The sequence below is a fragment of the Hypanus sabinus genome, chromosome 11 (genome assembly GCF_030144855.1).
Source record: "Hypanus sabinus isolate sHypSab1 chromosome 11, sHypSab1.hap1, whole genome shotgun sequence".
Classification (NCBI taxonomy): Eukaryota; Metazoa; Chordata; class Chondrichthyes; order Myliobatiformes; family Dasyatidae; genus Hypanus; species Hypanus sabinus.
Window position 1 is genome coordinate 17,365,247 of NC_082716.1, and position 26,709 is coordinate 17,391,955.

Here is a 26,709-nt window from a genome sequence, read left to right on the forward strand (position 1 = left end):
GGAGGCAGGGTTTAAGGGTCGGCACAACATTGTGGGCCAAAGTGCCTGTACTGTGCTGTACTGTTCTATGTTCTAAAACTAATGATTTTTAACAAAGAAAAGCAGAATGGTGGAAGAACTCCATGGGTTCCACAGCATCTGTGGAGGCAAAATGGGAAAGTTGATGTTTGGATGGGAAACCTTTCATCAGGAGTGAGAGTGAAGAGAAAAACTTGCTAGAAGCTTGACTGGGATAGAGGCTGATTGGTCATAGATAGAACTAAACGTAAGAAATTATAGGTTGATGAAGACATGCTGTTGGGTGTTAGGCAGTGTGTGAGATATGAATGGTTGAGACAGAGCTGATTGGTTATGGCTGGGACCAGACTGGAGATGGAGAGATGGGAAAGCTGAACAAAGGTAGAAGAAAACTAGGTAGATAAGTAAGTATCCGAGGAAGGAGAACACTGGGAGTGTGGGTTACCTAAAACTTTAAAATCCAGTGTTATTTATATAGGGTTGTCAGTAACCCAAATGGAATATGAGACATGGTTCAATCAGTTTGTGTTGGTCGTTCTGGCGAATGAGATTGAAAAGGAAAGTTAAGGTGCCATACAACAGGAAGCTCGTGGTGGGTACTGTGAACAGGTGCCCTACAAAGTGGCTTCTTATGCTAATATGCTTGGTTTGACCAATGTAGAAGAGATCACACAATGAGCACTGAATACAGTAGACTGGGTTGGATCAGGGAGGAGGTTAAGGGATAGGTATTGTACCTCTAGTGCTTATAGGGGGAATGTACTGCATAGCCTACATTATAATAAGGGACTACTTTATGTTGTAGGAACACATTGTTGCATTCGCTGTTAGGCACATATTGATCTGTATGTGCGCGTCAAGTTCAGACTCTAGCAGCAAAGAACCATGAAATTTAGTTCCCGTCTTCAGCGTTTTTTATTAATAACATAGTTAAACCAGGCCACATACACAACAAATTGGCGACGAGAATTATGAACCTGCATCTTATTGGAACACTGTGTTTAAGTTGATAATGACACTCGGAGGAGAAGAGAGAGAAGGGAGATGAAAAGGAGCAACACACACATCTAGACAGAGTGCGCTCGTGGCGCTAGCGAAAAGGCAAAAAGGTCAAGTGGAACATGCAGTGACTGCAAGGAGCTAGCTAAAAAGAAAACAAGGAGAAACGGGACTAAATTAACAACGAGATCTAGGTGTTCTTGTACATCAGTCAATGAAAGCAAGCATGCAGGTACAGCAGGCAGTGAAGAAAGCTAATGGCATGCTGGCTTTTATAACAAGAGGAATTGAGTATAGGAGTAAAGAGGTCCTTCTGCAGCTGTACAGGGCCCTGGTGAGACCCCACCTGGAGTATTGTGTGCAATTTTGGTCTCCAAATTTGAGGAAGGACATTCTTGCTATTGAGGGAGTGCAGCATAGGTTCACAAGGTTAATTCCCGGAATGGCGGGACTGTCATATGTTGAAAGATTGGAGCGACTGGGCTTGTATACACTGGAATTTAGAAGGATGAGAGGGGATCTGATTAAAACATACAAGATTATTAAGGGATTGGACACACTGGAGGCAGGAAGCATGTTCCTGTTGATGGGTGAGTGCAGAACTAGAGGCCACAGTTTAAGAATAAGGGGTAGGCCATTTAGGACAGAGATGCGGAAAAACTTTTTCACCCAGAGAGTGGTGGATATGTGGAATGCTCTGCCCCAAAAGGCAGTGGAGGCCAAGTCTCTGGATGCATTCAAGAGAGAGTTAGATTGGGCTCTTATAGATAGCGGGGTCAAGGGATATGGGGAGAGGGCAGGAACGGGGTACTGATTGTGTATGATCAGCCATGATCACAGTGAATCCGGTGCTGGCTAGAAGGGCCAAATGGCCTACTCCTGCACCTACTGTCTATTGTCTATAACATAACAAAGATGGCGATAACTGGAATCATTACAGCATTTGATAGTAGCATTGAAAACTGGATAACTTGCATTGAAGGAGTGGAGTTGTGATGCTAACTGTGTTAATGATGAAAAGAAAGCCAGTGTTTTACTCAGTGTAATGGGAGCAGAAACATACAGGCTGCTATGGAGCTTGTTAACCCCTGAAAAGCCAGCTGACAAAATGTTCAAGCGAATAGTAGACACTCTCCAACAGCATTTAAACCCCAAACCACTGGTCATTGCTGAAAGATGTAAATTTCACAAACAGAATCAGAGCAAAAATGAAAGCATTTCTGAATATTGTGCTGAATTGCGCAAATTGTCAGAACGTTGTCAATTTGGAGCTGGTCTATCGGACGCATGAAGGGATAGGTTAGTATGTGTCATGCACTGTGAAACCACACCAAAGGAGCTCCTGTGTGAAAAAGACCTTAAATTAGAGAAGGCACTGAACATTGCAATATCATTGGAAACAAAAATACAACAAAAACCTCTGGAATATGCCACAAATAAAATATCACTGAACAGTAATGTTACCATTGTGGGAACATGCTAAACAGAAATGAAGGAAAGAAATGGAACATGTCACATGACCCTGAGGGCTGTTGATTTAAAGACAAAGAATGCAGAAACTGGCAAACAGGGCCACATTGGCAGAGTATGCAAAGCTAGTAAACAGCAGAAAAAGGACAACATACAGAGAAACAAGAAACCCCAGAAAGGAAAATACAACAATGTACACAAAATGAAAGAAAGCAGTTTTCATGAAAATGACTCGAGCAAAAGTGAATTGTCTTGTCTGCAACTTCACAGCATGAAAGAGACAGATGATCAAAGAGTAATATGGATCACTCCACAAGTGGCAGGTGTGAGACTGAAAATGGAATTGGACACAGGGTCAGCTTTAACAGTGATCTCTGTACATGACTACAAACAACTGTTTTCTCATATACCTCCGAAACGAGCTAAACTACTGCTAAAGACTTACACAGGACAGAGAGTGTGTCCCAAAGGTAAAATTAAAGTGACAGTGACTTACAGAGACAAAACACAGCAGCTGAACCTCTATGTACTGAAAAATGGAGGACCACCGTTGCTGGGACGTGAATGGCTCAGGAAAATCCAGTTGGATTGGCACACCATCAAGGCACTAGTTGTGTCACCAAAGGAGGGCAGCAAAGCTACATCTGAGAGACTGTCACACATACTTGCTGACTCTGAGGTTGGTGTTTGGGATAGCATCAGCTCCTACAATCTGGCAAAGGGGGCAGTGGACCAGGTCCTGCAGGGGATTCCAGGGACTCAGTGTTACCTGGATGACATCACTGTCACTGGCAAAGATGGCGACGAACATCCTTCTAACCTTGAACAAGTGCTTACCAGGTTACGTGAATGTAGGCTCAGAGCTAATCGACAGAAATGTGAGTTTTTCAAAAAAGAAATCTCATACTGTGGGCATGTGATCAACAAGGATGGCTTACGCATGTCTCAAGACAAGATAGAAGCAGTGCTTAAGGCACCACCACCTGAAAATGTGTCTCAACTGCGAGCATATCTTGGACTAGTGAACTATTACCACAAGTTCTTGCCTAACCTATCCACAGTCCTACACCTACGAAATGCACTATTATAGACAGGGACACAATGGAAGTGGACCGAGAGCTGTGAGAAAGCTTTTCAAGAAACTAAAAGACTCGTAACTTCAGAAGGGGCGCTCGTGCACTTTGACCCCTCCTTACCAATCCAACTGGCTTGTGATGCCTCACCCCATCAGATAGGAGCTGTGTTATCGCACAAGTTTCCAGATAGCTCAGAAAGACCAATCCTTTGCCTCAAGAATGCTAACTTCAGCTGAATGCAACAACGCACAGACTGACAGAGAGGCCCTAAGCCTCATGTGGGGAGGCATGAAATTCAGTCACTACCTACATGGTCAGAGGTTTACCCTGTTGACTGACCATTAGCCTCTCGTGTCAATCTTCAACCCAAGAAAAGGCGTTCCAGTGATGACAGCACAAAGGCTGCAGCAGTGGTCTCTTAGGAGGTCACATGTATGATATTGAACACAAGGGAGACCAACGCAGATGTTTTGTCATGTTTACCATTGCCAGCTTCAGAGATAACTACACAAATGGATTTAGCAGAGGTTTCTCGCACAACATTAGTTGAACAATTACCAGTGACAAACAGTCTTATTGAAAGAGAAACACACAATGACCCTATGTTGTCAAAAGTGTATGACATCACGGTAAAGGGATGGCCAACACATGGTAACACACTGTTTCCAGCCTTCTCAGCGAGGAAGGAGCAGTTGTCTGTGTGTCAAGGGGCACTAATGTGTGGTTCACAAGTTGTGATTCCTCCCAGACTACACACCAAAGTACTGGAGGAACTGCACAAGGGGCACCTGGGTACCGTGAAAATGAAAAGTCTTGCCCATCCCTATGTGTGGTGGCCAGGAATCGATAAACAGATTGAGGACTTGACCAAGAACCTCTCTGGATGCCAGAAGATCCAGAACACACCACCACAAGCCCCTCTCCATCCATGGGAGTGGCCCTCATCACTATGACAATGAGTGCATATTAACTTTGCTGTATTATTCATGGACTGTATCTTTTTAATCGCCATCGATGCACATTCCAAATGGCCAGAGGTAATCAAAATGAAGACAACCACATCGGAAAAGACCATCACAGTTCAGAGGACAGCGTTCGCCAGGAATGGCATACCAGAACAAATCCACACAGACAATGGACAACAATTTGTCTGTGTAGAATTCCAAAGTTTTGTGATGAACGATGGAATCCAGCACTTTACATCAGCCCTTACCATCTGTCCACAAGTGGCTTGGCAGAAAGATTTGTGCAGACATTCAAGAAAGCCATCGAGGCAATGGACAGCGAAAATCAACCACTGCAACACAAGATAGACAATTTCCTCCTTGCCCATCATAATGCAGTACATGCAACTACCAATCAGACTCCAGCGACGATGTTTCTGAACAGGAACCTAAGGTCCCGCATGGATCTTCTCATACCAGATGTACGGCGTGATGTGGAGAACAGACAGTTCAAACACTTGAATGCTAAGTCAACATGGAGCTTCAGTGTGGGACAGTCAGTTCTTGCACATGATTACTGGACTGAAAGCTGGCATCCAGGTACAATTTCTGCCATAGACGGGCCACTGATGTATACAGTGAAGGTGGGAGAGAACGTATGGAGATGTCATGTGGACCAAAGTCTGGATGCTCAGGTGAGAAACACAACAGCACTTTGCCAGGACTCCCCTGACATAGAAACAAATACTCCTGATGTGACCACATCAGCCTCATCTACAGATAAGCTAGTCATCAGTGCTGATGACCCACCTGATGTACCTATGGAGACTCATTCCCCAAAGCAAACGTTTCAGGACAGACATTACCTAGAGAAGCAGAGAAGACCTCCCCAGAGACTTGAGTTATAATTTGATATTATTAAGTTACTTTGTTATAATTTGTAAACAAATGGTAGGCATTTGTATGTTATGGGTAAACATATTTGTTTAGCAGAGTGCCCCAGTTAAAAAAAAAGTTGATACACTATTAAAATAAAAGGTGAAGAGTGTACCATATAGCCTACATTATGTTGTAGGAACACGTCATTGCATGCACTATTAGGCACGTATTGATCTGTATGTGCGCATCAAGTTCGGACTTTAGCAGTAAAGAACCATGAAACTTGGTTCCCGTCACCAGTGTTTTTATTAATAACATAGTTGTGTAACCAGGCAGCATGAGCAATCGGAGTCGTTAAAAGAATAGTCCATTTCAAAAGCAGAGAAGAAGTAGGGAGAAGAAATGAAGCTGTGACTGGTAATTAGGATCATGTTGCAAATGACGAAGATGATGTGTTGGTTGCAGAGGCTGATGCAGATGGTGGAAGATGAGGAGCAGGGGAGCTTTATTGCTGTGCATCTGGGATGGGGGGGGCAGAGGGATTGAAAGAGCAAATGTGTGTGAGAACTCTGATTAGAGTTAGAAAAGTACATCTCAGAAATAGAACTGGAGAATGCGCAGCCATATTTAAAGAAGGGGGTCTACTTGTATCCCACATGGGTAACTGACAATCCAGTGGTATGAACATTAAATCTCCCAGTTTTAGATTAGCCACACGTTGTTATCCCACACATACTCACCTGTCCACCTGATTTTCTTTTCTTTGTTCAACTTTCTCATTCATCTCTACTACCAACCCCGCACCCATCTGATTCTCTTTACCCATCATCTCCTTCCTGGCTCTACCTATCACTTGTCAGCGTCAGCCTTGCACCACCTCAAACTGCTATTCATTGCAGCTTTGATGCTAGGTCTCAGCCTGATACATCAGCTTGCATTGTGTCTGTCTCCAGAAACTGACTAACTTGCCAAGTTCTTCCAATGTTCTGTTTCCTGTTCCTGATTCCAGAACATGTGGTCACTTTTGTCTTCATGCCATTGATTTTTAACTTGGTCAGGACTCTGCTGGGGTTGACTGACTCTGGGACCTTACCCAAATCCCCTCCTATGTTTGAACCTACTTGTGAATACATTAGTTGTAGGAACACAGTTAGACCATTTGGCCCATCAAGTCTGCTGTGCCATGCCATTATGGCTGATTTATTAACCCCAATCTCCTGCCTTATGGTTAACCAATTGTGGAAAACTTTATAACCTAAATTTTGCAAAAACCTGGATCATAGTTTCCATTGGGGATTGTAAAGTATGAATTGGGGTTGAAGTTTTTGTATTAGATATATTTTCCCCTCTTTTTAATTGATGTACATTAAGTTGTTCCAAATTATATCTTGGCTGTGATCAACACAGATCTATGATTGATCCTGACACTTACCTAAACCATCTAGGGCACTGGTCCATGTTCTACACTCCTGTCTATCAGTTTGGCACTACGACAGGGCAATCTCTAAGCTGTAGTTGTTCCACTTAAATCAGTGTTGAAGTATTGCACATTGTCGCCTGATTGTTTTTTTTCTCTCTATTAAAAGGCAGTATCAGCTTCTTTGTCACTGAATGTTTAGAGTTCTGTTGAACAAACTAGTCTCCAAACCAGACCTCTGTTTGTTTTGAAAAATACTAGTAAATTCAGTAAGAGAAGTCATTAAGTCTTGTCACTACCTGATTACAAAGAAACTTCAAAGTAAAGTTAAGAGCTTATGATTTGGATTCCCATTGGAAGCTAGATTTTTCAGCCAAAAATTTCTCACACAGTATCAGAAGATAAGTATATATTGAAAGCATTTGCTACTGGATTGACCTCTGGTCATCAGAGGTAAATTACGCAACCAGTAATGTCACTTTAGAATGTTATTGCTTTGTGTTGACGATGTGAAATGGAAAGATTGTGGCAGTTTGTTTACTGTTTTGGTGTTATTAATGACTTTTTGCTGCCTTGAAGCTCTTGAGTTAGGTGATAGGAATAGACCAAAAAATAAAAGCTAGACAAGTGCAGCAAGATTGCTTAAATTCAAGTTAACCTTTCTGCTGCAGTCTTTGCTGCCTTTCTGTTGTAATCATAATAATTTCCAATCACATTTTATTTAGAGGTGCTAGTTTACTGTGCGTTTCAGTGTTATCTGTTATATAAGTTGATTCCTTGGCTTTGTAAGGGTCTTCTTAGTGGACTGCAGTGAAAAGATTTGACTTGGTTGGACAAAGAAAGAGCAAAGAGAATATAGAAATTTCTTAATTTTACCACCTCCCATTGTTGAGCAAGTTGACAAGTACTGTTGGGATGCCACACAAAAGAATGGTGTGCAACAGCAAAGTTCAGAAATTCCTCTGGCAGCTTATTGAACATTCAGAATTGCAATGAATTATTTTCAAGATTGTCAATGAAATGTAGACAACTTGTTCAAAGTATGGATAATTTTCATGCCTTTGATCTGTAACACTTCAGTTCTTCTATTGTTACACTATGGAAGCTGCAATGGTAATCTTTTGAAGATAGAAATCTAAATATATTGATGTATAATAGGTATTAGAATAATACAGATATAAAGCTCTTTGTATTATCAGTTTATGTAGACTTTTGTTTATTTTTTTGTTCGTCGGACTTTGCAAGTGCTCTAACTATATTTTTATATATTTACTTTGTTAAAATCTACTTTTAATTCCCAGGATAGAAAGTTGCTAGCGGCAGCTCAACAAATGCTTCAAGATAGTAAAACAAAAATAGAAGTTATAAGGATGCAAATTCTTAAGTCTACACAGACGAGTGAAGCCGTATTTGAAAACACAGATGGAATAGGTAAGAGACTTCTGGTTTGATTGGGTTTATAACCTAAATATGTGTATATACTGACATTACTGCATGAACTGTTATCTTGTAAATTGCAGTGTAAAGATTAACTCCTGCTCTGCCTTGTTTGTTCTTCTTCCAAAATTAATTTACGTAATCTGGGACTGTTATAGTATCTCTTGTTATTTTGGATGATTCCAGGTAGGTATTATAAGGCAATGAGTGTTAAAGATTGATGAGTGTGAAAACATAAAATGAAATTGATCACCGCGCCCAAGATTACGGCTGCACAGGTGAAAGGTCAACTGAGGAACATGTGTACCAGCAAGGCTGCTGGACTGGATGGAGTATCCCCACGATTACTGAGGGCCTGTGCGTCTGAACTGGGAGAACCCCTTCAGCGCATCTTCAACATGAGCCTGGAGCAGAGAAGGGTACCCAGACAGTGGAAAACATCCTGTATTGTCCCGGTACCGAAGAAACCACAACCAAAGGAGATGAATGACTTCAGACCTGTTGCTTTGACGTCGCACGTGATGAAGACCATGGAGCGGCTGATAATACAGAATCTGAAGCCACAAACCAGGCACGCCCGGGATCCTCTTCAGTTTGTGTATCAGGAGAAGGTGGGAGTGGAGGATGCTATCATGTACTTGCTGCACAAATCCCTCTCTCACCTGGACAGGGTCAGTGGTGCTGTGAGGATTACATTCCTGGACTTCTCTAGTGCCTTTAACACCATCCAGCCCAGGATCTTAAGGCACAAACTAACGGAGATGGGAGTGGACTCACACATGGTGGCTTGGATAATGGACTACTTGACAGACAGACCTCAGTATGTGCGGTTGGGAGACTGTAGGTCTGACACGGTGGTCAGCAGCACAGGAGAGCCGCAGGGGACCGTGCTCTCTTCGGTCCTGTTCACCCTGTACACATCAGACTTCCAATATAACTCGGAGTCCTGCCATGTGCAGAAGTTCGCTGATGACACAGCCATAGTGGGATGTGTCAGGAATGGTCAGGAGGAAGAGTATAGGAAACTGATACAGGACTTTGTGACAACACACACTTTTCAAAGGTTCAATTTAATGTCAGAGAAATATATACAATTTGCATCCTGAAATGCTTTTTCTTTGCAAAGCATCTACAGAAACAGACAGTTAAACATGAGAACCCCAAAGTTCCCTCCCCGTGCTTAAACAGCGGCGAGCAACAATCCCCCCTCCCCCCCCCCCCCACCAGCAAAACAAAAAGCGCACCTGCTACAGAGCACAAGCATAAGCTAAGCGATAACAAAGACACAGACCTTGCAGGTACCCCAAAGACTATTGCAATTCATCCAGCATTTGGCAACCCACAGCTTCTATCTCTCCCTAATAAAGGAGAGGGAGGTGCCCCATTTTCACAGCGAGCTGGAGACATAACAACCCGCTGGTTTAAGATGTTAAAAAAGTTCATTTTGTCGCTTTTTATGAGCTCTGTGCCTGAAGATCGCAAAGATCTCAGGTCTTTGGGCCTAAAGCAAAATATTTTCCAGCCTCCCTGACGACACACTAGTCTCCTGCCGTGACACTGACCCTTGATCTGCCCGTCTCCAGAGCCCCGAGATCTTAGGCTTCCAAACACCAGGCCGCCTCTCAGGCCTAACCCTTGGCGTGCTGAACAACAGCCGGTCCTGAAACCCCAAGAACGGGTCCCATTCCCACAAAGAACCGAAGTCAGCGTGTAACTCCAGGTCAGGGTCTTCAAAAGAACCCAGAAAGGGAAAAATAAAGATATTAAAGATGGAAATAGATCTGTTTCCGAAGATACAAGCAAAGGAGTCGCCATTTAGCGCCATCTTAACTCTGTCTCCGTCTCAGTTTTGAAACTCAATATTAAACATTATATAATCTAACATTAAGTCCTTTAAGTCTGTTCTGCTGTTTATTATGATATACATATATATGTGTATATATATATATTATAGAGTGTGTATCCTTGCTCTTCCTAGTAGTGTGCTGTTCTGGACAGAGATCTCATATGTTGTTCCCAGTATTTGTTGGAGCCACCCTGCCAGTCCAAGTGCTCCTATTGCCACCAGGATTACTCTGTTTTAAAGCTTCCACAACTTTTCTATCTGCTCTATCAAGCCCTGGTATTTCTCCAGCTTCTCAAATTCTTTCTTCCTGATGTTACTCTCATTTGGGATTGCCACATCTATTACTATTGCTTTCTTCTGTTCCTTTCCAGTATTACTATGTCTGGTTTGTTGGCCAGTACCTGCTTATCAGTCTGTATTTGGAGGTCCCACAGGATCTTAGCTCTGTTATTCTCCACTACCTTCGCAGGTGTTTCCTATTTGTACATGGGATAGTCCTATCCTTGCTCAGCGCAGATATTCCTGTACAGAATTCCTGCAATTTGGTTGTGCCTTTCAGTGTATGCTGTCCCTACCTGCATCTTGCATGCTGCTACTATGTGCTGAATGGTTTCAGTGGATTCCTTGCACAGGCTGCATCGTGGGTCTTGTCTGGTGTGATAGACCCCTGCTTCTATTGTTCTTGTGCTCACCGCCTGTTCTTGTGCAGCCATCAGAAGTGCCTCTGTGCTGTCCCTCAGCCCTGCCATTTCTAACCATTGGTAGTGTTACTGGGTCACTTACCAGCAAAGATAGAGAGGTCCGTTGAAGTCTGATGATACTATTTTTAACAGTCTTTATTAGTAAAAAATACACAAAAATAATATCAATGCAAATATACAGATAATATGTCGTCAATACTAAATCTAAAAGTGTGGGTATAATAATAATCAAATAAGAAATGAGCTCTATCGTTGTCTAGGGGATAATGTATTGTCCGATCGAAATATAAAGTTCACTCAGTTCATGTAGGCTGCAGCCTTTGGAGACACTTTGTTGCAATGGTTGGAGAGAGAGAGAGTTTTGAGAGAAAAACTTGCTGGCTTTCCTTTTATGATTTCGATCCATCAGGTGTCTCATTATCGTGGCTGTTCACTTGTGGCCTCTCCTTTAGCTAAACCGTTCTTCCGTGATGAGCCCGCCACCCTGGCAAAGGAAGACGCACACGAGCCCCCCCACCGGCTGTCGCTATTAAACGCTGTCACGGGATCTTTAGCGTTTCTCCTGGGGTGCGTCTAAAGGGGTTGTTCCCCAGACCCTCTTTTATCCTTACTCACGGGGTCTCCGATGTCAGTCAGGTTGGGATGATGCAATCCCTCAACCAGTCCACTCTGGTTGTCCCCTGAGGGGTTTCAATGAATAGTACAGTACTCAATACACAATTCCATCTCCAAGAGACAATAGCCATTATCAGTAGTTTCGTTTCGTTGAGGCCAGGACACATTCCAAACCTTGTGGATTCTGCGTGTTTCTCATTTCCTGGGTCCCAGACCCAAATTAATAGCGATCTTGCGATTCTCAAAAAGGAGGGGGCGACTTTTTACCCTTCAGCCCCTCAAAGTTGCGTCACATTCGTAACATTAGGAGTTCCTTATGTCAGCCACCTCTGATATCTGGTGATTGTACATCCGATGTAGTGGCTTGTCCTGCTATGGCCCCTGGTCCTCTGGCTCTGCTTCACCCACTCCCATTTCCATGTTCCCTGCCTGCTGTCTCCCAGCAGGTCATCTTTAGAGTGTGTGTGGATATATATATTGCAAAAAGAGCAAAAATTGAGGTAGTGTTTAGTTTTCATCCAGAGAGGAAGAAGCAGTTCTTAAAATACCAACAGTGTGTCTTCGGGCTGCTGTGCTTCCTCTCTGATGGAATTAATTTGAAGAGAGTTAGATCACCTGTTGCCCCAGATAGCAGACCTCCTCCTCCTGTAATGTTAATGAATGCTTTCCCATCCGGGTACTGCCCAGCAGTGAGAGTGCTTATTTGTGTGTTGAACTGTGATGAATGTATGAAACAAAAAGAGGACTTGGAACATTTGATATCGCATGGTCTACAGGATGAAGCAATATCCTAGCTCCAGTACCAAAGGCTTGTGCTCCAGAGCTAACTACACTCCTAGCTGAGTTGTTCCAGCACAGTAACACACTATTGTAAGGCCATCCCTTTAGAACAGATGAGGAGAAATTTCTTCAACCAGATGGTGATGAATCTGTGGAATTCATTGCCACAAATGGCTGTAGAGGCCAAGACATTAGAAATATTTAAAGTGGAGGTTGATTGGTTCTTGATTAGTAAGGGTGTCAAAGGTTACTGGGAGAAGGTATGAGAATGGAGAACGATAATAAATCAGTCAGTGTTGAATGGTGGAGCAGACTCAGTGGGCTGAATGGCCTAATTCTGCTCCTATGTCTTATAATTCATCTTACCTGTTAATATGAAAAATTGCCCAGATGAGCACTGCTGAAATCCAGACTGGCTATTTCCTGCCTAATCAGACAACTTCTGATCATAAGCAAGGTGACAAAAGGTGTCACTGACGACACTTAGTGACATTATTCACAAATAACCTGTGCATGATTGTCAGGATTGTCAGCTCTAAATCCATCTAAACTTGGACCAAAACTGAATTCCAGAGTTAAGATGAGAGACTACACTTGAATTTGACACCATTTGACTAAACATGCCATCAAGGAGCTCTGGAAAAAGTGAAAATATTGGTCATCGAGGAGAGAAGATTCCAGTAATTACAGCCATAACTTGCACAAAGGAAGATATGTTTATTTGTGGGATCAGTCATTCCCAGGATATCTCTGCAGCTGGTCCTTCAGGACAGTGTGTGAGGTTCATCCATCTACAGATGCTTCATCAAAAGCATTATAAGCTTGGAAGTGAGGTTGTTTGTTGATGATTGTATTCTGTTCAATTCCTTTTGCAACTCTGAAGCAAATGAAACAGTTGGTGACTGTACAGTGGCATGCAAAAGTTTGGGCACCCCTGGTCAAAATTTCTGTTACTGTACATAGCTAAGCAAGTAAAAGACGACCTGATTTCCAAAAGGCATAAAGTTAAAGATGACACATTTCTTTCATATTTTAAGCAAAATTGCTTTTTTATTTCCCATCTTTTACAGTTTCAAAATGACATAAAAGGAAAAGGGGCCAAAAGCAAAAGTTTGGGCACCCTGCATGGTCAGTACTTAGTAACACCCCCTTTGGCAAATATCACAGCTTGTAAACGCTTTCTGTAGCCAGCTAAGAATCTTTCAATTCTTGTTTGGAGGATTTTTGCCCATTCTTCCTTGCAAAAAAGGCTTCTAGTTCTGTGAGATTCTTGGGCCGTCTTGCATGCACTGTTTTTTTTTAGGTCTATCCACAGATTTTGATGATGTTTAGGTCGGGGGACTGCGAGGGCCATGGCAAAACCTTCAGCTTGCGCCTCTTGAGGTAGTCCATTGTGGATTTTGAGGTGTGTTTAGGATCATTATCCTGTTGTAGAAGCCATCCGCTTTTCATCTTCAGCTTCTTTACAGACGGTGTGATGTTTGCTTCCAGAATTTGCTGGTATTTAAATGAATTAATTCTTCCTCTACCAGTGAAATATACCCCTGTACCACTAGCTGCAACACAAGCCCAGAGCATGATCGATCCACCCCCATGCTTAAGTTGGAGAGATGTTCTTTTCATGAAATTCTGCAGCCCTTTTTCTCCAAACATACCTTTGCTCATTGTGGCTAAGTGGTTCTATTTTAACTTCATCAGTCCACAGGGCTTGTTTCCAAAATGCATCAGGCTTGTTTAGATGTTCCTTTGCAAACTTCTAACGCTGAATTTTGTGGTGAGGACGCCGGAAAGGTTTTCTTCTGATGACTCTTCCATAAAGGTCATATTTGTGCAGGTGTCGCTGCACAGTAGAACAGTGCACCATCACTCCAGAGTCTGCTAAATCTTCCTGATTAGCAGATTTAGCAGTCAAACGGGGTTTTGATTTGCCTTTCTAGTAATCCTTCGAGCAGTTCTCTTGGAAAGTTTTCTTGGTCTTCCAGACCTCAACTTGACCTCCACCATTCTGTTAACTGCCATTTCTTAATTACATTACGAACTGAGGAAACGGCTACCTGAAAACACTTCGCTATCTTCTTATAGCCTTCTCCTGCTTTGTGGGCATCACTTATTTTAATTTTCAGAGTACTAGGCAGCTGCTTAGCGGAGCCCTTGGTTGCTGATTGTTGGGCAAGGTTTGAGGAGTCAGGGTATTTATAAAGCTTTGAAATTTGCATCACCTGGCCTTTCCTAATGATGACTGTGAACAAGCTAACATTAGCCCTAGCAAGCTAATTAAGGTCTGAGACCTTGGTAAAAGTTATCTGAGAGCTCAAATCTCTTGAGGGTGCCCAAACTTTTGCACGGTACTCCTTTCCTTTTTTTTCCCACTCTAAAATTGTACAAGACAAAAATAATAGACTAATCTTGCTTAAAATGTTGAAAAGAATGTTTCATCTTTAACTTTATGACTTTTGGAGATCAGTTCTTCTTCTACCACTTAACTATTCACAGTAACAGAAATTTTGACCAGGGGTGCCCAAGCTTTTGCATGTCACTGTATACAGAAAGGTCAAGGTGACATTCAGCATAGTGAACATAAAAATGAGTTTTTAAGCAAATGGTATTATATTGATAGGACCATATGAAATAGGAGCAGAATTAGGCCATTCAGCCCATCGAGTCTTCTCTGCCATTCCATCATAGCTGATTCCAGATCCCACTCAACCCTATTGACCTGCCTTCTCGCCTTTGATGCCCTGACTGATCAGGAAATGATAAAATTCTGTCTTAAATATACCCATGGTCTTGGCCTCCACCAGTCTGTGGCAGAGCATTCCACAGGTTCACTACTCTTACTAAATCAAATTCCTCCTTACCTCCCTTCTAAAAGTTCATTCCTCAATTTTGAGGCTGTGCCCTCTAGTTCTGGATACCCCCACCATAGGAAGCATCCTCTCCACATCCACCTTAACTAGCCTGTCAACACTAGGTAGGTTTCAATGAGGCCTCCACGCATTCTTTTGAGTACAGGCTCAAAGCTTCGAACTGCTTCTCGTATGTTAACCCCTTCATCCTGGAATTGTCCTCATGAGCTTCCTCTGGAATCTCAAATGACAACACATCCTTTCTGGGATACGGAGCCCAAAATGACTCAAATCAAAATGCCCTATTTGTAAGTATCTTATTAACTTGAATAGTTGCAACATGCGATTTAATTGCATTTGTTGGCATCTTTCCATCCCTTTCCCCTGAGTTCTGTGGGTGTCTGTTATTTAGAACTGAATCTTAGCCAGAACTGAATCAGCATTCATATTGCTGCTGCCCACAATGTGCAAAAGACATGATCTACTCCATTTGCTTCTAAAGTTCAACGTACAACAACTTGATTTTGACTTGTAGATTATTATTTAAATGGATGGTCAAGAGACTGATATATTTTAAAACAATGCTTGCAAAAGTAAGCTCATTTGTGTATTCTGAAATAAGCATACTGTACTTGTTAAATATTGAAAACAGCAAGGATGCAAACAGAATTTAAGAAGTATTGAGAAATACCTAGTGACAGTGTGGAAATGTATTTGAGGTTTGCTACCAGGGAGCAGCCATCAAGAGATATTCCAAGGCAATAATCTGTTTGTATTTGGAAACATTAATTCATTAGATGGCAAGTAACTCTACTGTTTGGAGGAGAGAGGCTTGTGTACAAAATGTTTGCTTTTGAAACTATTGTTGCAATTGTGTTTTTATTCAAGCATCAAAGCCTGGAATAAGCCCCCTGGAGCTTAGAGTTGAAGAGCTTAGACATCACTTCAGAATAGAATATGCAGTAGCAGAAGGAGCGAAAAATGTTATGCGACTGCTTGGCTCTGGAAAGGTTCCTGACAAGAAAGCACTTTCAGAGGTAATTTAAAAGAAAAAAAGCTAATTGTATCTTCATTGTTGGGTATTTTCTTTCTTTTTTTTCCAAATTTTATTAAGTTTTAAATTAATAAACCTAACAATAATGATAATAATACAAAGAGATTGGGATTACATTAATAACAGTTAACATATACAAACACAGATTCCAAGTAACAGATGTAGTTTTTTCAATACATTTAATAAAAATAATTTTTTCTCCCTTCTCGGCAAGGCACAAGCAAGATTTAATGAATCAAGCCAGAAGTTGGATCTTTTAAAATACTCATTGGAGCAAAGACTGAGTGAACTACCGAAAAATCATCCAAAGAGTAGTATAATCAAAGACGAATTATCAATGGTTTCATCGCCTGCTCTCAGTCCACGTCACAGTGTGATTTACCCACAGAATCAGTACAGCACATTATCTAAACCTGCTGCATTAACAGGTATGCATTTGAAATATTTTCCTGTCAAATTGATTTTGAGGGAATGCTTATTTTTGCAGTAGATCAATACTGATTGTCATCACGAGTTCAGTTTTGCAGTTATGAGATTGATACGATCAATTTATCTTGGTCCAACTTGCAAAAACAGCATGGTAGTGTGTGGCATATTGGATCTCTAGGTTTGGCAAAACTAAAGTTCCAGTGTTTTGCAAGGCTTTTAAACAATGGAGTATACACCCAACAGGAATGTTTGTAGAAGAACCAAGTTTTTTTATTTTGTAATCCATTCAAATTCAACAGAATGTGTTTCCCCACAAGTACTGTACAGCTTTGTATTTGAAAATCCGAAGCAACACAATGGTAGACCCTTGAAGTTTGTACACAGATGCAAGTTATTGTTGTCATTCTGTATTTTTGACTTTTATTGTAATCAAAGTGCTGCAGTAAATGAAATCAGCGAAGTAAAAGTTTCTCATTGAACAAACAGCTCAAGTATTCAATTAAAAAACTCTACAAAGTTGGTTTCTAACTTGCTCTTCAGTTTTCATGATGGTTATACCACCTTGCTCCATTCTTTACCAACAACTGCCATCAAGTAACATACTCACCACTTATCATGAACATTCTGTCTAACTCGAGTATTGTTCCTTTTCTTCAAAGTTCACAGGCTATTGTGTCACTGTTGGAATTTTTGCTTCCAAACTTCAGAGTAAATTCTTCTACCTTGCCTCCTTTCCCCCCCCCCCCCCACTGCAATGTAATAAAGGTTTTTTAAGCACCACCTTCCAGTCATCTTCATTGTTCTTTTGTCACTGTTAGCCTGTTAGTATTCTGAGCACTGTTATTACACTACAAGGATCAAATTTTGACTCAATGGGCCAATTAGCCTAATTCTGCTCCCCTGTCTTATGGTCTAATTTTTCAGGCTGTCATTAACCTCCCCATCTCCATCCTCACAAACTTGCATTTATCCATTCCATGCATCTTGTCCAATCACTCTTCATTTCTCTTACTCCTTATTGACCCTCTATCGACTGAAAGATCATTACCCAAAATGTAAGAGATGAAGGGCCATCGAGAAAGCTGTCAGATCCACATGTCCAAACTGACAGATTCGACTCTGAACTTTACATTATCTTAATTGTTCGTGAATTGGTGATTCACATAAATAAAAATGCAGCTTTAAAAAAGAAACAGATACAGATCTGAATAATTAGGATGTTGTAAGTGAACTATCCTTGTGTAGTTGCTGAATCTTCACTGCCTGTAGATTATCCACCTCTGGAGTCCTAGTAAATGACCTATCCAAATTCTTTAATAAAAGAACAAATGTGCTGTGTTTTAAGTTATCTTTGCAATAGGAACTATTTGTTTTTTTAGTTACCGCTTCATTTTAAAGGGAATTTCATACAATAAAAGCAGTATCTTTGTCTTGACAAAATCACTTGACTGTTACAGTACGTTTGTAAGGGGAAGACTCAGATTTGAGTTATCTCCTTTTCCAGATGTCCTCCATCCTAAAAAGCATCCTGAATTCTCCTCGTGAACAAAAGAGTCCCAGGAATTGGTAGAGATGTTATTGTCTTACTAAGACAGAACTTCAGTGTCTGATTCACAAGTGTGAATCATGGGAATGTCGTGAGTTGTAAATAGGCCTGGGAGATTGATCTGGGAGAATTCACTTCCAGTGAATTTGGAGAAGTGTGGTTAATACATTGTTTCAGAGCTTGAGAGACCTATTTTCAATTCTAACCTCCTCTACTGTTTGTATGGTACATTTTCCTTGTCACAGCATTAGTTTCCCATGGGTGCTCTGGATTCATCCCACAGCCCAAAAATAAACTGGTGGTTTAGTTCATTGGTTATTGAATTTTGCACCTGGTTTAGATGGCTGGTGGGAGGATCGGGGATGTTAATGGGTGTGTGTGACTAGATAGATTGTGGGAGAATGGGATTTGTGTGTGTGCTCCAAGAACAGAAGGCACTATGGTAGCATAGCTGTTAGAGCAATGCTATTACAGCTTAGGGCATTGGATTTCTGCATTCATTTCCCACTGCTGCCTGTAAGGAGGTTGTACGTTCTCCCCGTGACTTCATGGGTTTTCTCCGGGTGCTCTGGTTGCCTCCCACAGTCCAGGTAGGTTAATTAGTGATTGGAAATTGTCCTGTGATTAGACTAGGGTTAAATGGGTGGATTGCTTGGCGCAGCTCGCTGGGCCGGAAGGGCCTTTTCCATGCTGTCTCTCTTATAAATATGTTGTGAAGAAATACATGAACCTGAAGGATTTTCTGGTTGCAGCATTTGTAGTCAGTACTTGTTCATCACTTATATGAAGTGCCAGTTGTGAAATGTAGAAACTTTGCAATAAGGTTTACTTTGTATAATTCTGACTCAGGGTACTAATTCTGGGACATATTTTCAGCGTGTGGAAATGCAGACTGCTGTGCCAATACCCATATCCACTTCATTAATGAAAGGGGAAATAGTAAAGGCTATAATAATCACTTTACAGTGTAGAGTCCACTGTAATAATTACCTGTAATTCCACCAACTTTTTTCAAATAATTTACATTCGTATACTTTGTCAAATATCTTTTTAATTTTCTCAATGTATTTATTCTGCCAGTGGCCACATTTCCAAATTTCTGTCTCGGCGTACAAGGTAATCTCCCACGTTGAATTTTGTTCTCTTAGTTCCATTTCTCTTCCCAGCTTTCTCTTTCATTTGCTCTGTAATCATCAGTATATCTCAACAAACTTAAAATTTTCTTAGTAAACCTTGCCATTCCTTACAAGCAACAGTGATCGTAATACGATGTAAAGGAACATTGTCTTCAGGTGTATTCTCACCGCTTGACACTGACATAGAACACAATAGCAGAGCACAGGAGCAGGATTTTTGCCTCACCATGTTTATACTGAGTACGTAAATCTAAACTAATGCGATCCATACAGTTTCTCTCTATTCCCTGTCAGTCGGTCTACAGTCATTACTGTATACTTTCCTCCTGCATTTCACCAACAAAATACACCCTGTGTGTCAGTCTAAATGTCTCCAAAATGTCACTGTTGTATATGTTGCTATCACTTTCCCTAGCAGGGCTTTCCAGATGCATAACATTCTCATGGTACATCTCCTTTAAGTTCACCTCTCACCTTAAATCTTTGCCTTCTAGTATATGACATTTAGAACCTGGAAAACCTACAGCACAATACAGACTCTTCAGCCCACAAAACTGTGCCGAACATGTCCCTACCTTAGAAATTACCTAGGGTAACCCATAGCCCTCTATTTTACTGAACTCCATGTGCCTATCCAGTGTCTCTTAAAAGACCCTTTCGTATCTGCCTTCACCACAGTTGCCGGCAGCCCATTCCACACACTCACCACTCTCTGAGTAAAAAACTTACCCCTGACATCTCCTCTGTACCTACTCCCCAGCACCTTAAACCTGTGTCCTCTTGTGACAACCATTTCAGCCCTGGGAGAAAGCCTCTGACTATCCGCACAATCAATGCCTCTCATCATCTTATGCACCTTTATCAGGTCACCTCTCATCCTCCTTTACTCCAAGGAGAAAAGGCCAAATTCACTCAATCTATTCTCATAAGGCATGTTCCCCAATCCAGGCAACATCCTGGTAAATCTACTCTGCACCCTTTCTATGGTTTCCACATCTTTCCTGTAGTGAGGCAACCAGAACTGAGCACAGTACTCCAAGTGGGGTCTGACGAAGGTCCTATATAGCTGCAACATTACTTCTCGGCTCCTAAGCTCAATCCCACGATTGATAAAGGCCAATTACACCGTCTGCTTTCTTAACCAGAGAGTCAACCTGCGCAGCAGCTTTGAGCGTCCTATGGAGTCAGACCCCAAGATCCCTCTGATCCTCCACACTGCCGAGAGTTTAACCATTAATACTATATTCTGCCATCATATTTGACCTACCAGAATGAACCACCTCACACTTATCTGGGTTGAACTCCATCTATCACTTCTCAGCCAGGTTTTGCATGCTGTCAATGGTAGAGGTGGATACGACAGGGTCTTTTCAGAGACTTTTGGAAAACATGGAGCTCAGAAAAATCGAGGGCTATAGGTAAGCTTTAGTAATTTCTAGGGTAAAAACATGTTCTGCACAACCTTGTGGACCAAAGGGCCTGTATTGTGCGGTAGTTTTCTATGTTTCTAATGTCCCGCTTTACCCTCTGACACAAAGCAATGTCTCCTTCGATCCCATACCTCCTTATTCTCTCAATAAGCCTTGCATGGGTACCTTATCAAATGCCTTGTTGAAATCCAAATACACTATATCTACTGCTCTACCTTCAATGTGTTTAGTCACATCCTCAAAAGGGCTCGTAAGGCATGACCTGCCTTTGACAAAACCATGCTGACTATTTGTAATCATATTATGCCTTTTCAAATGTTCATAAATCCTGCCTCTCAGGATCTTCTCCACCGACTTACCAACCACTGAAGTAAGACTCACTGGTCTATAATTTCCTGAGCTATCTCCACTCCCTTTCTTGAATAAGGGAACAACATCTGCAATCCTCCAGTCCTCCAGAACCTCTCCCGTCCCCATTGCCAGAGTCTCAGCAATCTCCTCCCTCACCTCCCACGGTACTCTGGGGAACATCTCATCTGGTCCCTGTGACTTATCCAAATTGATGTTTTCCAAAAGCTCCAGTACATCCTCATCCTCATCTACATGCTCAAGCTTTTCAGTCCACTGTAAGTCATCCCTACAATCGCCAAGATCCTATTCCATAGTGAATACTGAATCAAAGTATTCATTTGGTACTTCTGCTATCTCCTCCGGTTCCATACACACTTTTACACTGTCACACTTGATTCTCTCCTGTCTTATCCTCTTGCTCATCACATACTTGTAGAATGCATTGGGGTTTTCCTTACTCCTGTCTGCCAAGGACTTCTCATGGCCCCTTCTGGCTCTCCTAATTTCATTCATAATCTCCTTCCTGCTTGCTTTATAATCTTCTAGATCTCTATCATTACCTAGTTTTTTGAACCTTTCGTAAGTTCTTTTCTTCTTGAGTAGATTTACAACAGCCTTTGTACACCATGGTTGCTGTACCTTACCATCATTTCCCTGTCTCATTGGAAAGTACCTATGCAGAACCCCACACAAGTATCCCCTGAACATTTCTTCTGTACATTTCCCTGAGAACAGCTGTTCCCAATGTATGCTTCCAAGTTCCTGCCTGATAGCCTCGTATTTCCCTTTACTCCAGTTAAATGCTTTCCCAACTTGTCTTTTCCTATCCCTCTCCAATGCTATGGTGAAGGACATAGAATTGTGATCACTGTCTTCAAAATGCTCTCCCATTGAGAGACCTGACACCTGACCAGGTTCATTTCCCAGTACTAGATCAAGTGAAGCCCCTCCTCTTGTAGGCTTATCTACATTTTGTGTCAAGAAATCTTCCTGAACACACCTAACAAACTCTACCCCATCTTAAAACCCTCTCTCTAGGGAGATGCCAATCGATATTTGGGAAAGTAAAATCTCCCACCACGACAACCATGTTATTATTAAACTTTCCCAGAATATGTCTCCCTATCTGCTCCTTGATGTCCCTGTTACTATTGGGCGGCCTATGAAAAACACCCAGTAGAGTTATTGACCCCTTCCTGTTCCCAGCTTCCACCCACAGAGACTCCGTAGACAATCCATCCATGACTCCCTTCTTTTCTGCAGCTGTGACACTATCTCTGATCAACAGTGCCACACCCCCACCTCTTTTGCCTCCCTCCCTGTCCTTTCTGAAACATCTAAAGCCTGGCAGTCGAAGTAACCATTTCTGCCCCTGAGCCATCCAAGTCTCTGTAATGGCCACAACATCATAGCTCCAAGTACTGATCCTCCCTCTCGCACTGTTTCCAAGCTTTCTCTAATTGTGAGCCAACCGCCTCTTCCTCTGTCTCTTCAGTTTGGTTTCCACCCCCCAGCAATTCTCATTTAAACTCTCCCCAGTAGCCTTAGCCTTGGTCCCCCTCGGATTCAAGTGCAGGTCGCATCTTTTTGTACAGGTCACATCTGCTCCAAAAGAGGTCCCAATGATCCGGAAATCTGAATCCTTGCCCCCTGTTCCAATTCCTCAGCCACACATTTATCCTCCACCTCTTTCTATTCTTATACTCATTGTCAATCCCGAGCTTACTACCTTTTGAAGTCCTGCTTCTCAACTTCTTTTCTAATACCCTGTAGTCTTTTTTCAGGACCTCCTCCCTTTTCCTGCCTATGTCTTTGGTACCAATATGTACCACGACCTCTGGCTGTTCTCCTTCCCACTTCAGGATATCGCAGACACGATCAGAAATACCCCGGACCCTGGCACCTGGGCAGCAAGCTACCATCTGTGTTTCTTTCCTGCATCCACAGAATCGCCTGTCTGACCCCCTGACTATAGAGTCCCCTATCACTGCTGCATCCTCTTCCTTTCCCTACCCTTCTGAGCCACAGGGCCAGACTCTATGCCAGAGGCGCGGCCACTGTTGCTTCCCCCAGGTAGGCCAACCCCCACAACAGTACTCAAGCTGAAGTACTTATTGTTAACGGGGGCAGGCACAGGTGTATTCTCTACCATCTGACTTCTGCCCCTCCCTCTCCTGACTGTTAACCACTTATCTGTCTCTCGAGGCCCCGGTGTGACTACCTGCCTATAGCTTCTATCTATCTCCTCCTTACTTTCCCAGACCAGACGAAGGTTTCTACCCTCGGAAATAAAAACTACCTTAATTGTTTCTCGTAATTTTGTAAATTATCAGATTGCCCATCAACCTCTGACAATGCCAACAAAAACAGTCCAAATTTTGTCTAACCTCTGCTTACATCTAATCCAGTTAACATTCCAGTAAACTTCTTTTTCCACCCTTTCCAAAGCTTCCCCATCTTTTCTATAGTGTGGAGGCCAGAACTGCTTACAGTATTCCAAATGTGACCTAATTAAAGCTGCAGCATGACTTTCCTACTGTTAGGCAAAGTGCCCCAGACAATGACATACAATTTTTCTATTACCCTGTCTATTTATGTTGCCACTTTCAGAGACCTATGAATTTGCATCTTTTTCTCGCTCGCTCTCTCCTTTTCCTTCTCCAAAGGCTACTACCATTTACTGTATACTCTTGCATTTGACCTGCAACACTTGTCCAAATTAATTTCCTATTTCCCACTTCTCTGCCCAAAGTTCTACCTGATCTCTATCCTTTTCTGTCATTTGCAATCTTCCTCACATTCCACCAGCACCAATGTTTGTATTATTTACAAGCTCACTGACTAGTCTACCTGTATTTTCATCCAGATCATTTATGTAACTGAAACAGAGCTGTCAGCAACTAGTCATAAACCTTCAATTTGAGAAATAGCCCTCCACCACTCCCCTTTGTTTTCTATGACCAGGCAAATTTTGTCTTTTTCTACCTTGTTCTTCTGAACAAGCTTATCATAAAAGTACCTTATCAAATGCTTTACCTAATTCCATGTTAGATACCCACACAAAGCCACCCTGACTTTCTCCAAATGCAAGTAAATCCAGATCCTAATAACCTTCTCCAATAATTTATCAGTGGTGAAACATGAATGTTAATTTGCTTTCGTGTGTTGTGAGATATAACTGATTCACTATCAACAGGTAGCCTGGAAGTTAGGCTTATGGGATGTCAAGACCTGCTGGAGACTGTTCCTGGTCGTTCAAAAAACACGTTTGTTCCTTTACCTGGCTGGAGCCCAAATGAAACTAGATCATCCTTTATAAGCAGAACAAGTAAAAGCAGAAGTGGGAATAGCCGCTATCCTGTCAAAACTGAAGATCTGTCCAGTTAAGTAATCTTTTAATTTCAGTGAACAACTGCAGAGGTAGTTGCAGCAAGTTACTTTGTACTAAAAGGGGATCAAACTTATTTGAAGCAAAGATTAGCATATTGTTTAATATATTTCTGCATCCTTCTCCAGCTGTGTAACCATAACATAAGTTATAATTTTGATTTCTTCCCTTTGCTTGTCTCATCCAACAAGTGACACATACCATGTGTTTGCTGAAAACTCTTGTTTTAAAAATTTGATAATTAAATTAAAATTTTGGCAATGTCTAGATGATCTACATAGATAATGCAGTTTTAAAATGAATGTAAAACTTCATTAAAGTTAAACCATTATGTCTTAAGCTGCACATAGCAGTAGATTTTGATGTTTTTTGAAATAAATTCAAAATTTATAGTGATTAAATCTTACGTAGTTAGTTTCTCAAATGTCCAAATCCTCTTGCAATGCCTAATGAAGTGTTTACTGTTGTCCACACAGATGAAATAGGAGCTGTATTGAAGCTGGATAATACAGTGGTTGGACAGACCAGTTGGAAGCCAGTTTCCAATCAGTCATGGGATCAGAAGTTTACGTTAGAACTAGATCGGGTAAGCAAAAGAAACTGTGCCACCATTCTTGAAAGAAGTAGGGCATTGCCTTATTAGTAAGGACAAACTCTAAGCCGAGATTTATTTCTTGCCTTTTTTAATGCTTGCCTAAATTGTAAATAAACAAATACTGCCATTAGGAATTTAGATACGTCTCGTTTGTAAGCCTAAATCAGTTGTGGAATTTTGCATACGACCAGCTATGAACTGGATATTGTTCGGTTTTAGAGATTGAATCTAGTTGTAACTTCTGCTCTCTTGATTCCCAACCATCATCAAACACTGTAGATTTTGTCACTGTTAGAGTATTCAGTGTATTTTTTGTTCAAAGTATTTCTTACTCAGAAAATTCGTACTCAAAATATAAATGGCACAAACTCGTTAACTTGCCAAGTATAAAACCAGGATTAGTAAACAGGAATTTTGATGTTCAGAAAAGCAAATATGGAAGTATGTGTTTCTGTTGAAATTTTTAACTTGAGAATCTGTTATTGTGCAAATATTCAACATGAGATTCTCTCAAGGCCAATTTCAGAATTAATTTGTAATCATTTATAACAGTGAATGTATAAGCAATTTCATTTAATCTTTTGTGTCAAATTTTCCTCTTTCCCTTTGAGAGGTTTCAGTTTTTTTTAAAAGCTTGTCTCATGGACTATTTCTGGTGCAATCTAGAATCTTGGCATCCCATGTTAGAGTGGTACATACACTTGTCACTGGACCATTGCCATCTTTACTCTGTGGTATTGATATCACTTTATATAAATGATGGAACTGAGGTCAAATTGTAAACCTGTTTGGAACTATATGCTGGCGGTTTTTTTCTTTGATGATCCAGTTTAAAACCATCCTTTTGGGTGATCTTGACATTTGTTTCAAGTTGCTGAATTATGAGAAGTTCCAGTTTCTCAGGTAATCTCTTTTAATCTTTTATTTAGTCACGTGAACTGGAGATGTCCGTTTATTGGCGTGACTGGCGCTCCCTTTGTGCTGTGAAATTTCTACGCTTAGAAGACTTCCTAGATAATCAACGGCATGGAATGTGCCTGTATCTAGAACCACAGGGCACTCTATTTGCAGAGGTATGAGGTTAGCTAAAATCATAATTCTGTTTGCCTCTTCCTTGTACTAGCTTCAAGTCTAATAAAGTTGGCTGTATTTTCCAGGTAACTTTCTATAATCCAGTTATTGAAAGACGACCAAAATTGCAAAGACAAAAGAAGATCTTTCCAAAACAGCAAGGTAATTATTTAAACTGAACTAGACACTAATTTATTTTCAACCCTGTTACTTATGATGCAGAGGTTCACTGCTTAGAAGGGCTGAGTGCATTAGGAAAAGACTTGCAAAATCTTTGCAATTTGTTTATGCTCTTGTTTTCTCATCACTATAGGCAAAACATTCCTTCGAGCTCCTCAAATGAATATTAATATTGCCACATGGGGACGACTGGTGAGGAGAGCTGTTCCTACAGTAAATAACTCTGGCACATTTAGCCCTCCAGCTTCAATCCCTGCAGCTGTGCCAGCTGTTCCTCATAGAGAAAATACAGATTCTACTGGGTATGTTATCTTGATTATTTAACAAAATTGGAAAACAAGTGAATTCAGAAAACTACTTTCAGAGCACCATCTTTCTACAAAGTCCACATTGAATGTTTAATCAAAGTAATCTGTCTTTGATATAAAAACTGTGGTTGAGGAAAGTATTAATTTGCTTTTGTTTAGCATGGGAAGAAGTAGATTTACTGACCTAATAATC

General features: G+C 41.4%; 1 protein-coding gene across 2 annotated transcripts in view; it reads left to right on the forward strand.

Moving 5' to 3' along the window:
• Positions 1 to 26,709, forward strand: part of LOC132401723 (serine/threonine-protein kinase N2-like) — a 134,765-nt gene that overhangs the window by 81,191 nt on the left and 26,865 nt on the right. For both annotated transcript variants that reach the window (XM_059983843.1, XM_059983842.1), the window contains exons 4-11: positions 8,105 to 8,234; positions 15,917 to 16,065; positions 16,297 to 16,510; positions 24,171 to 24,356; positions 24,839 to 24,948; positions 25,887 to 26,030; positions 26,115 to 26,190; positions 26,342 to 26,510. In XM_059983843.1, coding sequence (XP_059839826.1) covers positions 8,105 to 8,234; positions 15,917 to 16,065; positions 16,297 to 16,510; positions 24,171 to 24,356; positions 24,839 to 24,948; positions 25,887 to 26,030; positions 26,115 to 26,190; positions 26,342 to 26,510 — 1,178 coding nt within the window. The remainder of the gene's footprint in view (positions 1 to 8,104; positions 8,235 to 15,916; positions 16,066 to 16,296; positions 16,511 to 24,170; positions 24,357 to 24,838; positions 24,949 to 25,886; positions 26,031 to 26,114; positions 26,191 to 26,341; positions 26,511 to 26,709) is intronic.